At 43.3% G+C, this 12,591-nt stretch overlaps 1 protein-coding gene across 1 annotated transcript in view; it reads left to right on the forward strand.

The window, feature by feature from the left end:
* The first annotated feature begins 1,774 nt into the window (after positions 1-1,774).
* Positions 1,775-12,591, forward strand: part of tshz3b (teashirt zinc finger homeobox 3b) — a 37,893-nt gene continuing 27,076 nt past the window's right edge. Inside the window, exons 1-2 of the mRNA XM_051115681.1 lie at positions 1,775-2,137; positions 2,505-2,858. Coding sequence (XP_050971638.1) covers positions 2,819-2,858 — 40 coding nt within the window. The 5' untranslated portion in view covers positions 1,775-2,137; positions 2,505-2,818. The remainder of the gene's footprint in view (positions 2,138-2,504; positions 2,859-12,591) is intronic.

Below are 12,591 nucleotides of genomic sequence, written 5' to 3' on the forward strand. Positions count from 1 at the left end.
AAGGGGGCGGTTACAATGAACTACGCGCTCACGTTCATACACTCATGCAGCTGTTCTCTGTTCCACACACGCGCGCACACACACACTCATGTAGTTATTACATAGATGCAATTTCCTCGTCTCCGTTAATTGTATTTATATACGTTTCAATTTAGATGCATGCATCTATCTACACTTATGAAAAGCAAATATTTGAGAGAGTTTGACCTGTTTAATAACTCTGTTAATAGTCTTCGAGACTTAAACATATCACAGGTATTACTTTGTGCTTATTTTACTTTTACAGACATTACCACTTTAAATAAGTCGAGTTAAATTGTCGGTTCTCAAGAAACTTTGATGATATAATTAAAGTAGTTTCGCTAGTAGTCACATGCTTGTAAACAGAGGCAATCAGTGAAATATGCCCCTTAAAATAAACACTACAGTTCGGAATATTTTTCATATCATTCCCGTGGTGATTTAGGGCAAATTCAAGTAATTCACATCGATACAAGGTAAATACACTCACGTCACTCAGACTTCACAACTGCCAAAAAAGACAAAAATATGATCAAATGAAATAATGAGAGAAATAATAACAAAATAAAGAGCAAAGCGTTCTTTGCATCAACTTGAGTTGAAACGTTTACTTGTTTGAAAACGTTTTACATTTTTAAATAATTACGCGCTGCCATTACTCGTTTGTAGGGTATTGTGAATAAAGTTGTAGCAATAATACAGGCTAACGTTTGAGTAATACAGAAAAAAATATTCGTCCACTAAAGTTTGAAAATGCATACAACGTCATGCACATACTAGGTGCAGCTTTCCAATGCACCATTAGCCTATAGGTATAGCAATTTGATAATTCATTCTGTCTTTTCAGATATAACATCGGAAAGCACCCCCCACTAAACACTCTAATCTTGCTTTATCAGTCGTTTGATGAAGAAGAGAAGCTGCCCGTAGTTAAAGCGACTCCGTGCGGCGTGTGTGTGTCTGTGTGTGTGTGTGACACTGATGGATGCGCCAATGGTTAGACGGACAGATGCTTGGGCGGATCTAACGGCATGCACACACGAGTGAGTGAGATTGGGCAAAAACATCCCGGATCCGTGAAAGACTGCTCTTCCCTTTCAATCTGCCCCGGTGAGCTCGGCGCGCGGACATTCAAGAGATTCTGGACATTGTGGTTTTGTTGAACGCTATACGACTCCCAATTGCCCCCTTCCGAGGGCTCGATGCGATTCCCTTTGCGGTCAGATGTGAGAGGAGACAGCGAGAGCGCAAGGCGAAGACGCGGACTTTAGTGGAGGAGGCAGTGTCTGACAACTCACCCTCAGCTAGTAAACAGAGAGGACACAGTTCCCATCTCCCCCTCTCACCCGATACGGACAACTTCGCCCTTTCTCCACTACAAAGAGTTTACACTTGACTCCAATTTACGCTTGCAAAAACGCAAAGAAAAATCTCCCTCTTTATGTACAGTGTTTTTTTTTAAGTAGGTGCCAAGATGATGGACATATCTGGAAAATGTTGATCTTACCGTCTTAAAAAGTCCATTCTGTGAAGAAAGCGTTTGATAACGGATTTTCGAAAGTGACATTACTGGAGAGAAAGGCGTCTCGCAAGCGAGAGGAAGACGCGTCTGCTTCGCCCGTTGCTGTTTTTAAATACCTGCTACGAGCCCCACAAAGAAGGCTAAAAAGTGCTATTAGCGGCCAAGAAAGTGTTTGGCAATAGCTCAGTGATCCATGCTCTCGCAGCAGCAGCAGCTGAGGCGCAGCCCGAGTCCATCCCCTCCTTCTGATGTGCGTTATTACAAGCAGGAATACCCAATCAAACACCTATCGCATCGATTCTCTCAGCGGATTCCCAACGCGCGCGGACAAAATAAGCAAACGAGGCAGTGCGCGGGCGACAAGTCCGTCCATCTCCTCCTTCAAGCTTTTTGTCTTTACCCCGGTTTGTTTATTATAAAAGAGATGGACGTTTGAAAGGCGGTGGGCACTTGGAGTCTTTGGGATTTTCACAGAAAGCTATCGGCGACAGCTACGCTGATTTATTTTTTATTTTTCGTTTTTTGGCTTTTTCAATTCCATGCGATTACTCGGACCGGATTCCTCATGGATAACGCGTTCATTCAAGCGAACGAGTAAGTAAAAGCTTTGCTTTTTGCTTTCGTAAACCTAAATGAAGGCGACTGCTGCCTGCCTCGCACTCGTTTTTACGCGTTTAAACAAAAAAAGCATTAACTCAGATTGTCGATTTGATATCCACCCATGTTAAGTGTCAATCATTGCATATCTATACTGTTGTGTTTGTGAGCTGCTACTTTTACTATTAGAGTGCATTGGGGTTGGCTGCGGTAGGGAGAGAGACAGAGAGAGAGAGACATATGCCTACCCACATGACATGAGCTAGCTAACCCATTCGAGATGGAAGGAGTTAATATGACAGTGCTTGATGTTTGCCTCTGTTTGCAGACTTTGAGTGACGCGATCATTTCGTTTTCCTTTAAGCTTGCCTGTTGCAGCTTCCAGCGCGGAGTGAGTGAGAATCGCACTGAGGCACGAGCGGTTTTTCTCCCCACTGTAACGGCTCGACTCTCCGTCATATCCAAAAGACGCGCGGGGGGAAAGAGAAAGAGGAAAGAGGGGGAAAATCCCGCTTCGTCTTCATCCTCTTCAGATCTTGCCGTCTGATTTTTTTGGTTTGAAAACTGCCGATACATGTCAGGCGTGTGAAAGCGCCCCAGGTGCCGTGTATCAGAGCAGAAGCGGAGCAGCTCTCGGGATCTCAGGGGCTCCTGAAAAAAAAACCCTGAAAGAGAAACATGCCGCGGAGGAAACAGCAAGCGCCCCGGCGCTCGGCAGGTACGGCTCTTCTTCTTCTTCATTTGCTCTTCTTCACCTCTCTGTATTTTTTAGTTTTTATTTTTTGCGCTATTTTCATAGTAACGCCGAATGTGTGTGTGAGAGTGTGTGTGTGAATGCTCTGGAATTATCCACTGCTCCTTTACTTAGCGAAATGATTAAAACAAAAAACAAAAAAAAGGTTTTTTTTTTTTTTTTTTTTTTTTAATTAAAGTCTTTTTAAATAAATTAGGTTTGTCATGTTAGAGGCCACATAGTGACATTTCCTTTAGGCACAGTAGTCGACTTGCTGAAAAATAACAATGTTTAACTTTATTCCCGAAAATACTGACTATTTTACTCGCGTAGTTTTTGTACTTTGGTCAGTCTCCATGCAGCTGAAGCTGAGTAGACTGTAAGTCTTTTGATTGTTCTCTCTTTTACACCGCTCTCTTTCCTCGTAGGGCGTAGATATTGACTCCATGAATTAGAGATCTATAAAGAAGCGCAGGAAAAAAGGGCTTGGGTGTCAGCTGACTGTCATGACTCTCTTTGATGCTCGCCTTAGTTGTTTTTGGGGGTTTTGCGCGAAAACATTTGATCACAAAAAGCCAACTTATTTTATTATTTATTTATTTTTATCCCTCCTCTCCGTTTCTGGGAAAGACTCAAAGATTATTTTGTAGCCGACGCACGAGGGGTCTGAGAAGAGCCTTTAATGGACAATTGCCATCTTTGATTTGACGGCTGATTGATTGCCTGTCATCCGGCTGCTCTTTGATCTATTCATTCCTGATAAACATCAATAAATCACTCGCCATGGCAACGCCACAACCCCGTGACGTCACGTCTGCTCTGACAACCGCCCATTAAAACATCTTTAATTGCTGCTTTTCGACTTTTTTTCACATAGGCCGGGCACAAGGCCACATTTACTTCCGCTGCTCATAGAGCACTAACACGAGGAACATGGAAAAAATAAAAATAAAAAACAGACCGTTTGAACAAGGATATGCAACATCCTAAACATAGCATGCTATCGGATACCTTATGATATTTTGATTGTTAGTTGACAAATTTGTAACAAGAAAAAATGAAACAAAAATAGTAACTTGTCAGCTAGACTGTTTTTAGGCCAACATTGTGGCCACTTTTTAAGCAGTGACTCTTGTGATTTAAAAAACCTAGAAGACGTACGTCTTGTGATTTTTGAATCCTTGTCTAAACTTTACTTGGAGACACAAGAAGTCTTTGTTTATTCATGGATGAATTACAGACTGTTAGTGTATGATAGACGGCAAAATATTTACAGCTTAAACTTTTTCAGGTGAAGAGCTTATCTAAATAAAAAATAGGCAGACTCAACCAGATTCAACAGTTGCACACAGTCAAGTGTTTCCGAATAGATCCATACTATTTGATCAACGCTGACGCTGTTGCACGCATGGAGTACGATACACTCATGAACGATCCAATAGAGGGCACACCTACAGTCCTACCAAAACACACACACACATACACAAAACTAATAACCTAATCTGGAGACGGAAGAATGGTTTGCTCCATCAGTCTGACCCGTCAAAGCAACTTTGTTTCATATTTGATTTAATTGTCTCTCCTTTGACAGCCACATTCATCAATAGCTCTAATGGTCAATCAGAAGTTGGCAGAGTGAGTGCTCTCATTTTGTCCCCCCTCCCTCCCCTCCTCTCCCAATACGATAGGCTTGTGCTTTACTTTATCAAAATGCTTTTGCCTAATGGACGCGCAGAGGTAGAGGGAAGGAGGGAGGAGGGGAACAAGGGTGACTGAGAGGCTTCTCATTTCAGAGGAGTGAGAGAGAGAGAAAAAAATCAGGCATTTATGCCTTTGATGAGCGGATGAAGACAAATACAAGAGCAGGCTGAGAGCCTTTTTTTCTCTCTTTAGACGAGGCAACTTCCTGTGATATTTTTTTTTTCTTCTTCTTCTTTAACTCCCTCTCTCCTTTCTTCAAACCGATGCCCCTCCCCTCCGTCTCTCTCCCTCTTCTTCTCACTCCATCCCTCCCTCCCTCTCAGCAGCCCTCACAGCTGCAAGTTATAAGGTTGACGACTGCACTGTGGCATACAAAGAGTGATGACAAATTGATTGCGCCGTCGTGATGGAAAGAGCAAAGGAAAGATGGCAGATGATGGGCCTTGATTAGGAACTTTGGGAAATCCAGTCCCCTGCAACCTTGAGCTTTGCATGAGAAAATTTCGCCCTCCCTCACATTTTCTGTCTCTCTTTTTCTCGCTCCCTCGTTCTGTCTCTCCCTACCTCCCTCCTCCCACCAAGTCTGGAAGGCCCGCTCAGCCGTAGAAAAAGAAAAGTTGTTTTGCCAGCTTCATTAGTGTTCACCTAATTAGCTGTAAAGCTGATGGATTCCTGACAGGCCTAATGATTGGAGATGACAAGCTCCGCACACTGTCATCCAGCCCAATTAGGTTTGCAGCTAGTTTGATGTAATCAAGTTGATATTACACAGTCCTCCATGCCTTTAGTTGGTGCACTAACTCAATTTGCTGCTGCAGGTGACAAATGGGCCGGGGTACCTGGGTAATCACGTTGGCTGGAATAGAGCGCTTTTAATGGTCAAGAGACTAAGAGCAATAATAGCGGCCGAGTGACAAAACAGAATCAAAAGGCGCAGAAAAATCGTGTTGTGAAAGAAACCGGGTGGAAGTGCGTCACGGGCCCATGCGCACCTTTGTCGTGATTTTTTTTTCTGTAGCGGGGAAAAATTGCCTGCTCTCCATTTGTTCAGTCTACTTTATCTATCTCTCTTTTTTAACAGACAGACACAGCACTCTCTGTCTAGAGAGGGTGATTCACCCCCCGCCAAAAAAAAAAAAAAAAAAAAAAAAAACCATTCAGACGCGGGCAATGCAGCGTACACACCGTGTTTTTGTTCACAGGCTTCAAAGCTGTGAACAAAAGCTTTTGCCAGACCAAACATATCAATTGTTTTGGGGAGTCGAAGAGAACATCAAACTTTTTTTCTCCCCCCAGCTATCTGTCCGTCTCGTTTTTTAATATCAAAGTTAGCTACTAAAGCACACCGTTGTTGGAAACATCCACGTGCCCTCAATACCTAAGTGTTGAAACTTACGGTCTCCATGTTGACGTGTCAGTCTCAGCTCTCTACGTGTGTTTGATGTATGAAGACAGACGATGTTGATATCGGTCATTATGATAGAGTTCATAGCGTGTTTAAAGTTGGTTTATCTCATCTGCGTTCGAATAAATGCTAACTCTCAGCATTGTGTTTAGAGCAGCTAAATATGATTTATAAAAATATTTGGGTTGTGACGAATGTAACGGAGGCTGCGCTGAGATGGATTGCAGTTGGGGAAAGGAGCTGATTTCTGTGATTTCGTGTGTGTTTGATTGATTGCAGACAGGGAGCAATGATTAATCAAACTCAAAGCCTGTTCCGGCGAGGTTGTGGAGCGTTGGATACGTGAGATCATATGGGGAACACCGGTGGGCTCGTAAATACGGTCACATGCACACAATCACCCACATGTATGCGTATACGGAACACGTATGGGTTGGTTATGGTTCGCGTAGACAAAGTCGGCGTTGAAGTTTTCAAGTTTCGTTCTGTGCATGTGTAATGTCTTTTGACTTTCTTGCAAATTAAGAGTCGTCCACTTTTGTTCAAGGTTTTTTTTTTTTTTTTTTCCTTCCCCTGCTGCAATTTAATTACTTAAATTATAATGAAACATCATGGTGACTTGATTATGTTAATTATCCTTATTAAAACCTAGTCATGATAATCATATGCATTATTAAGAAAAAAGAAAATTATGTCATGTACACCACTGTCCAGAATTACATTCCGCTCTCAAATGAATGGATTTTTCTTTCTTTTTTTTTAGTTTAATATATACAATTATTTAATTCACAAAATTATTAATCAAAAGTGTGCATACTAATGCACATCCAGACGGATAGAATTTTAATCTAAATGTTATGCATGTAATAATCATAAGAGCTAACAAGAGATATAATTAAATATCATATGCAGCTCTTTAATAGGTATTTCTGTATCAGTTTTCCTTATCTGACAGCATTATGAATGAAAGATTTCGTTATAACTAGATGGTCATTTTTACCAGGACAGAAAGCGGCTTGTTACTTTGCCTTGTGGATATATTGTTACACTGAAATTATGAATTGTTGCAGTTGCGAATTTTTCCGTGCTTTTATTTACACAGTGGCTGGACAGAGGACTGCATTTGGCCCTGTGTAGGTGTCCCTTCAGCAGTGTGTGTGTGTGTGTGTGTGGATTATGGGGCCTGAGTCTTCGTCCTCCTCACATTGCTCTGGCCCAAACCCTGCGCTCCCAGGCAGCCAACTGACACTATGATTAGTTATGGCTGTCCTCCGCCTTTTTCACCGCAAGAAGTGAGCAACAATGAGAAGGGTTAAGAGCAGAAGAGGCGGGGAAAAAGCACAGGAACGAAGAGAAAGAGAGAGAAAGAACGAAGGAAAGAAGGATGGGGGTTAAGGGAAAAAGCTGAATAACCTAGCAGCCAAACAGAGTGAGAGAGAGATAGAGAGAGAGAGAAGGGAGGGAGGGCAAGTTCTCCTCCCTGTGGATCCACACCAGGGTTGATGGTTGATAAACAGAATTTTTTTCCCGAATCTTCCGTCATGGCTCCCATTAGCTTGACAGCTGTCAATTAGGGCTCCCTTGGTCTCGCGGGCTGCAGTTTATTGCAGGCGGTTGATGCTGTCATTTCCCTCACAGTTTCGCCTTGAGCGTTATCAGGAGCGTTCACACAGTCAATAGCTGATGCATCAGCACTTATTTCTTAAATTGGCTCACAAGGCTGCATCCTTCCCTCATTTTTCCCCCTTTCTACCCCCTTACTATCTCTCTCTCGCTCTCTCCTTCTCTGTTTCTCTCTCACTCTTCCTTTCTTTTCATCCCTTCTTTTCTAGAGATTGTTTGGTGAAGATATGACGATGAATGGTGACTGCAGCAGGGTTAATGAGAGTGCAGGGTGATTCCATTGTTTGTGTGTGACTCGCTTTTTACACACACTTCAGCGAACAACTATTTTGACAATCGATTTTATCCGTATCTTTTTTTTTTTTTTTTTTGAATCATCGGTTGATAAGACATTGTTGGCCATTCTGTCATTCAACAGTTATGCTACACAATGTGCGTAAAAATGCTACAATATACAGTGATTACAATATAAAGTGATTTCGCAGTTAAAATTGTTTTTATAATTTTTTATGCAGAAACACTTACTCCTCTGACTGTGTTGACCATAATATGAAGATAGTAATGCCATTTTACTTGTAATGAAGTAAAAGGGGCATTCGTTATTTTTCAGTAAATCAGTGAAGTTACTGTTCATGTAAAACTATCATTACATGCATTGTATTTAAGATTTAAGGCCTATAAATGTAGTTTAAATACGAACATTGTTTTGATCCAGAGAATTTCCCTCTGTTACTTTTTCGCTTGAAAAAGATTGTGATTGACCTAAATGCAGACACATTTTAAGTTTTATGCCGACAGTAAACGCTCGCCTGCTGTTTTGCAAAATAGAAAATGCTTTCATTATAAGAATATAATATACACTGTAATGTAAGTTCATTGTTATACATTGTTGTATTTTTTTCAAATGTGTTTTTACTCATTTAAAATATCTTTGTTGATGGAGGTTCTCCGTGCACAACGCAAATCCCTAACTGATAACTAAAGTAGTTGTTTTTTATTATTATTGATTGTGATTTATTTTGTTAGCTAGAATTATTTCAGCCCTACACTAAAACAGAGAAATATATTTTTCATTTGTGATACAATGGATTGTCAATAATATGTGTAATCTTGTATTAAATACTGTTATTTGCGCACTCTAATGTGAAGCACTAAATGGCGTTAAAATATGTGGTTTTGAATTAACTGGCTGTGCGGAATTCAGCGGCCATAAAAAAAAAAAAAATGTAGATTAGCATCAACAGGACTTTGGTGTTTGTTAAATTTGACACATTGTGTAAATTTGCTTCTTGGCTTATGAGCTTATGATGCACTGTCATTTAATTCTGCTTAAATATGAATCTGTTTATCTTTTATATTTAGAATAAAATGAAAAAAAGCGTATCATTCCAGTTTTGACTAGTCAGATTTTTTTCGTTCTCACAGTTGAGAAAGTCACACAAATTGAAAATAAATTAAGCGTTGTTAGTGACATTTAAACTAAACATTTTGAGTAGCTTAACTGCCATTTACACGTCAAAAAGTACAAGAAAAATAAACATGTCTAAATGTTTATGTTCCCCTTCGAGGTTTCTGTGTGTTTTGATTTGATGAAAAGTTTAAATAGTTTTAGTTCAGATGGTTGTGTGCTGTAGTTTGTTGATGTGATTTCCTCTGTTGTTGAGAGAATTGGAGCTACATGCACCGTGATAGCTGAACATGTTTTACAAAGCAGTTCCCACGGAGAGAATGTACCGCAGCAAGTGTTGATCAGATCCTTATGCTCATCTAGCTGATTCTTGTTTATTGTACCGATCAACAATGAACACTGAATCCTGCCGATTATGCTGTGAATACACCTCCCAATCTACTTGTTGTTTCACGCTGGCGATTGGTCAAGATTCTGGGCTGCGCTGCGTGATTTGCTGCTACCATGGCCCACACCTCTTCCGGTGGGGGGGGAATCTGGGAGGAGACAGGAAATGAAGAGGGTTTCTGGGATCTATGTGTCTGGCTGTGGTAGACGGTTATTTTTACCCTGCCCGGTACTGTGAGGGATATTAGCTTAGCCTTGCATAGAGGTGGCACTGAGTATCACAGTACTAATGAATCATCCGGCCCGAGCTCTTTCCGCCTGCTCGAGTTGTCCCGCCTTCCTGCTCTGTCCCACTCAGAGCGATACTGTAGTTCTTTGTGTGTGTATCCATGAGGCCAGTCCACTCTGGCAGCTACACGCAACTGTGAGAGTTCCAGTGTAGTCCGGTGAAATATGGGCACGTGGAAGTAATCCCTGTCATGTCGAAGAGCGATGGGGACGTGCCGAGGGAGGCAGAGAAAATGACACAGAGGCAGAGTTAGTTGGGGGCAGGGACTAGACAGTAAAGATTTTGGCAGGGGGCTGGTAGTTGGTTCGCTTCAGAGTGTCACTTGAGTCTCGGTGTGTGTGTACGACTCCTCCACAGAAATGGCAGGGGTCTTGCCCCGCTCGTCTCGGCACCCTCCTCCTCTTTCACTCCGAGCCTGAAAACTGACAGCCATCAGTCTTGCGCCGCTTTTTTATCACGTTGTGCGTGTGTGTGTGTGTGTGACATGCAGGCTGCTTTTTGATGGCGGTGCCGGTGATGAAAGGCAGAGCAGCAGAGAATGAGAGCGAGAGAGGGGCCCTAGTAATCAGGGCCAGCCTGAGCTCTGACATCCTTCTCCGGCCTGACAGGCCTCTTCCTCCTTCTCTCCTCACTACCCCGACGAGAGGAAAGAGAGAGGGGGCGGCCCTCAAACGCTCACAAACTCCTGCTCTCTCATGTCCTGATCAGTCTCAGATGCTGGGAATTATCCCTCCTCCCTCTACGTTGTGTTTTATTTAATGAGGGCAGAGGAAGACGAGGGAACGCACCGCACAGGGGTTGGGGATGTTGTTAACTCTGCCGGAGTCCCTGGAGCGTGCGTGTTTGTCCACGTCTGGGCGCAACCTCGGCTCACATATAGGAGTGTTTATGTACGATGATGTGCATTTTCCTGTGTGTAATGTCGTGCCGGCATTTCCTTCCTGTGCGTTCCTGCGTTTCGTACGCATCGCCCGCTCGGGTTAGTCGCTCCGGTTCTTGGCAGAGGCAGGCAGGTGTGAGGGGCAGAGCGAGGGAGGGAGGCTGAGAGAGAGAGAGCGAGAGAGGAAGTCTGTTTTATTTTATACTGCGGGCCTGTTGCTAATTAATGTTTCTTGGTAGGATTCTGTCTGAGTTGAGTAATGTTTTTGATCTTTATGCCTGATAACTGCATACCTAATGAGATTTCAAAGCTTCTCGAGATGTGTGTGCGCTGCTCCCTGCAATTATTGACAGATGCCTTTTCTCCGCCATTGGGTTCGGCACCATAAATCCTCTGGCTGTAATGAGCTTGAGAAGTGCCACCCTGCCAGTGAGCTAATGAAAGAGAGAGAGAGAGAGAAAGAGAGAGAGAGAGAGAGGGTGGAGGGGGGATCACGCTTCCTTGACACATTTTTTTCTTTAAATGCACTCTGCAGATGTCAGGCCCCCACTGCCAGTGTGTTAAAAAAGAAAAGAGCATGAGATAGAGGAAGGAAAAAGAGAAGACGATTTTTACAGTAAAGGAGGGGTGAGTTGAAGCCTGCCTTTGAGGAGACACGAGAAGGGATGAGTAGAGAGTTTCGCTCGGTCGGTCGGCGAGCCGTTTCGGGTTTCGTTTCTGCGCCGAGGTCGTTTGTCTGCCGTATGTAGTTTTTATTTGAAATAGTAGTCGCGTTGTTGCCGAAGTTGACTTTGATTGATACCCTTGCCCTCTCGCACTACTCGGAGCCAGGTTTTTTTTAGGACTTGTCTGTTTCTTTCTCATACATAGTTTTTTTTCCCCCCTTTCTTTCCTTCGTTGGCCTGTTTCCTCTTCCCTTTTTTTTAAAGGACGGTATGAGAGAAAGAAAGTGAGATGGAGCAATAGAAAGGAAAAGCCAGCCTGTTCTTTGGCTCCCACATACACAGATACAACACTTCGGCCTTTTTGATGCCGTCCTGAACCCGGATAGCGGGACCGAGAGAGTGAAAAGAGAGCAAGAGAGAGAGGCGCTCCATGCCAAACAGTCGATTTCCCCAGCTCCTCAGCACGGTCATACATCATGGACCCACCCTTCTCTCCTGACAGAATGACATGTGTCATTTATCAAACAGGCCCTTGCCAAGGAGCCCAGTGTTAGGGGCTGTCCCCCCCTCGGAGAATTGCCACTGCCTCCACGCCACCGAGGGGTCTGCACAGCCAGGGGAGGGGATGGCGGATGAGGGGGGAAGACATGGCTCCAGTAGGTCCAGTAACAATGCCACTCAAATCCTTCCCCAGAATTCCTGTGTTATTATGTTTGTTCTTTGTGTTTTTTTAAACTGATGTGCTTACAAAAGTTTGTACTTATTGAGGTCAGAGGACGTTGTAGGTTTTATAAGTTAGCCTGCATGCGTCCGAATCGTGAAGATCATGTTCGTGCTCACGTCTGGCTGTCAGGTATCAGTCAGAACCCAAATCCGCCGTCCCCTACCCTCCCTCTTCCCTCCTCCTGTCCCTCCTTCTGCCTCTCCAGGGGCCTGCACGAGTGAATCGGAGCTCTTTCGCTTTCCCATGATTCAAAGGAGCATTACTGAAGATGGATGCTCCTTAAAAAAAGAAATTGATGATGGATACGAGGCTGGCCATGTCATTCATCATTTTGAATATTATTTAGACTGGCCGTGTAAAGCTGTAACCTGAGCAGGGCTCAGAGAGAGAGAGAGGGAACAAGAGAGAGCTCGGAGCAGGACGTGGGCTTCCTCTGATGGATGGGCCGAGCTCTTGCACTGTTCGTTACCAGATACCAGAGGAGCCGCACTCCTTTGCTCACTCATTCACCCACTCACTAGCCGTTTTTTTGCGCCTGAAAGGGCAAAAATAAAACGAGGGGTGGCGGCAGTGCTTGAAAACAAAACTCAAGTGTTTTTGTTTGTCATCACCGTGGCCCTGTAACCTAGGTAACCC

Source organism: Labeo rohita, chromosome 7, assembly GCF_022985175.1.
Source record: "Labeo rohita strain BAU-BD-2019 chromosome 7, IGBB_LRoh.1.0, whole genome shotgun sequence".
NCBI lineage: Eukaryota > Metazoa > Chordata > Actinopteri > Cypriniformes > Cyprinidae > Labeo > Labeo rohita.